The sequence below is a fragment of the Gekko japonicus genome, unplaced genomic scaffold (assembly GCF_001447785.1).
Source record: "Gekko japonicus isolate JY-2015 unplaced genomic scaffold, Gekko_japonicus_V1.1 scaffold7144, whole genome shotgun sequence".
Taxonomy (NCBI): domain Eukaryota; kingdom Metazoa; phylum Chordata; class Lepidosauria; order Squamata; family Gekkonidae; genus Gekko; species Gekko japonicus.
Window position 1 is genome coordinate 4,935 of NW_015159927.1, and position 2,524 is coordinate 7,458.

At 49.7% G+C, this 2,524-nt stretch overlaps 1 protein-coding gene across 1 annotated transcript; it reads left to right on the forward strand.

The window, feature by feature from the left end:
• The first annotated feature begins 1,201 nt into the window (after positions 1–1,201).
• Positions 1,202–2,125, forward strand: LOC107108089 (mas-related G-protein coupled receptor member X2-like). Its single transcript, XM_015408485.1, has one exon. The coding sequence runs from the start codon at positions 1,202–1,204 to the stop codon at positions 2,123–2,125; it is 924 nt and encodes a 307-aa protein (XP_015263971.1).
• Positions 2,126–2,524: the final 399 nt, after the last annotated feature.

Sequence of the window (2,524 nt, forward strand, 5' to 3'; positions counted from 1 at the left end):
CTCATTAATGCTCAGCTTTATTATCAACATTGTCTTAGGCACACAAGGGTTGAGTTCAGACGGGCAGTTTGAAGCGGGAGGGAGTCGTGGCAAAAAAGACCCGGAACAGACTGTTCCAGGTTTTCCCATTCACACTGCAGCGACTGATGCGGGAGCATTCCGGGGAGGAGGCACAAGGGAGCATTCACACTGTTGGCCCAGAAGCACGGCTGTAAGGCGCGGCTTTCTTTTTTTGTAATCTGGAGACATGCACTTATGCGCACAAGTGCTTATGCACGTGGCTTTTGGCGTTCACACTTTGTTGGTGCGGGATGGATGCGGGAGAATCGCGCTTTCCAGGGTTTGCAATCACTTTCACCAGGTATCTTTTAAACTCGGGAGCGAAGCGTTACAAGACGGGTTGAGTACGGGTGGGGAACGCTGGACAGATGTGTGAACGGCCCATTTAATCCAGTTGTGAAACGTTCCTCACACGTGTTTATATCAGGGCAAACGGCCCGTCTGAACTCAGCCAAGAATAGCCCAAATGGAGGTGATTCATTTCCTTTCTTGGATTTCAGACCGAGAGCACTGATCACTCCTAAGTAAGTGACTGCACTGCACTCCAGTTTCCCTTTTGCTAGGATTAGAGTCATTCATAGAGTTGGAAGGGACCTCCAGTTTGGCATAGTGGTTAGGAGCTCAGACTCTTGTGGGAGAACCAGGTTTGATTCCCCATGCCTCCACAGGAAACTGCTGGTGTGACCTTGGATCAGTCACAAGTTCTTTCAGAGCTGTTCTCGAAAGAGCTCTCTCAGCCCCACCTACCTCACAGGGTATCTGTTGTGGGGAGGGGAAGGGAAAGGAGATTGTAAGCCACTCTGAGTGAAGGGTGGGCTATAAATCCAAATTCCTCCTCTTCTTTTCCTCCACCTCCTTCTTCTCCTTCTCCTCCTTCCTTCTCCTCTTCTTCTTCCTCTTTCAGGGTCATCTAGTCCAACCCCCTGCACAATGCAGGAAATCCACAAATACCTCCCCCCGCACCCCCATAGGATCATAGAGTTGGAAGGGATTTAATTGACTAATGTTGTACGTGTTTCATTAGACTGTTTTGAGCTCACAAAGTAGGAGGGTAAAGTGGGAACTGTCAACCATTCTCCAAGTCTCCTTTCAAAAGAATGACGTAATCCCCTCCATTTCCTCTTTCCAGACAGACATCGGTATGGAAAACCTTACCCGGACGGCTGCTGTTACAAGTGGCGCAGGGACCATGGATAACGCTGTGCTTCATTATACCCTCTGCATCATTTCCATCTTTGTCTGCATATTTGGCTGTGTGAAGAACATGTACATTATCTGGCTGCTTCGCTACCGTATGGCAAAAACCCCTTTCCGCACCTACATTGTGAATTTGGCTGTGGCCGATTTGGGGACGGTGGCGTTCCTGGCCATGGCTTTGGTTGTTCATTCCTCCCACTTTCCCTCCTTTGTTATCCTGTACGCCGTCTCCCATACAATGTGTATGGCCAGTTTGTGCTTCCTGGTCACCGTCAGCGTGGACAGGTGCATGTTGGTCCTCTTCCCATGCTGGTACCGGTACCGTCAGGCCAATTGCCTCTCCTCCAAGCTGTCCTTCTTGATTTGGACCCTGGCAGGATTGCTTTGTAGCATGGAGGTTTCTTTTTACATGGTCTATGGCGTGCCACTGAATCACACCTTTGGGGCAGTGTTCATCATGAACTTCTGGATCTTGCCTTCACTCCTGGCTATCTGCACTGCCGTTCTGCTGATCGGGCTTGGCTGCCGCTATCGGGAACATCCTCCCGGGATTCAAACGTTTGTCGTAATCTTAATGCTCGTCTTCTTCCTCGTCTTGGGCAGCCCGTGTATTGTCATGAACTCCCTGGAGGCCTACCGTGACTCTCTTTTGGCCTTTGAGTTTTCCCATGTCTTCTTTTCTGCAAATAGCAGCATCAAGCCGATATTTTATGCCCTACTAGGAAAACAATGGCAGTGTCACTTGGCAGAACCCCGGATAATTGAACTCCAGAGGGTTTTCCAGGATGAAGGAAATGCAACAGACGGCAGAGTACCGATGGGGGTCAACCTAACCGCTGAAGAGACTTACAGTGCCCAAGCGGCATAAAAAAAAAACCCACCCCGATCGTCTTGGGATGACTCCTTTGACCGTTGTTGTTGTTGTTTTCAAAGGCGAGAGGTACACAAAGATAAATCTACTGTAAAAATTACTGATCTGCTTTTTCTGACTCATGATTCGGTGTGTTTTTGCCCCCCCCCCCCCATTGTGGAGTTGCTAGCCATTCGCGTGGGAAAATAGAAGACACCTATATAGATGTTTACATGGTTTCTGTCACATCTTCAAACTCATCACTGCCAGCACAAAAAGAATTTCAGGTGGGGATAGGGTTGCCAGGTCCCCCTGGCCACCGACAGGGGGTAGGGTGGGGTCGGGTTGCCAGATCCAGGTTGGGAAACTCCTGGAGATTTGGGGTTGGAGCCTGGAAAAGGCAGGGACCTCAGTGGG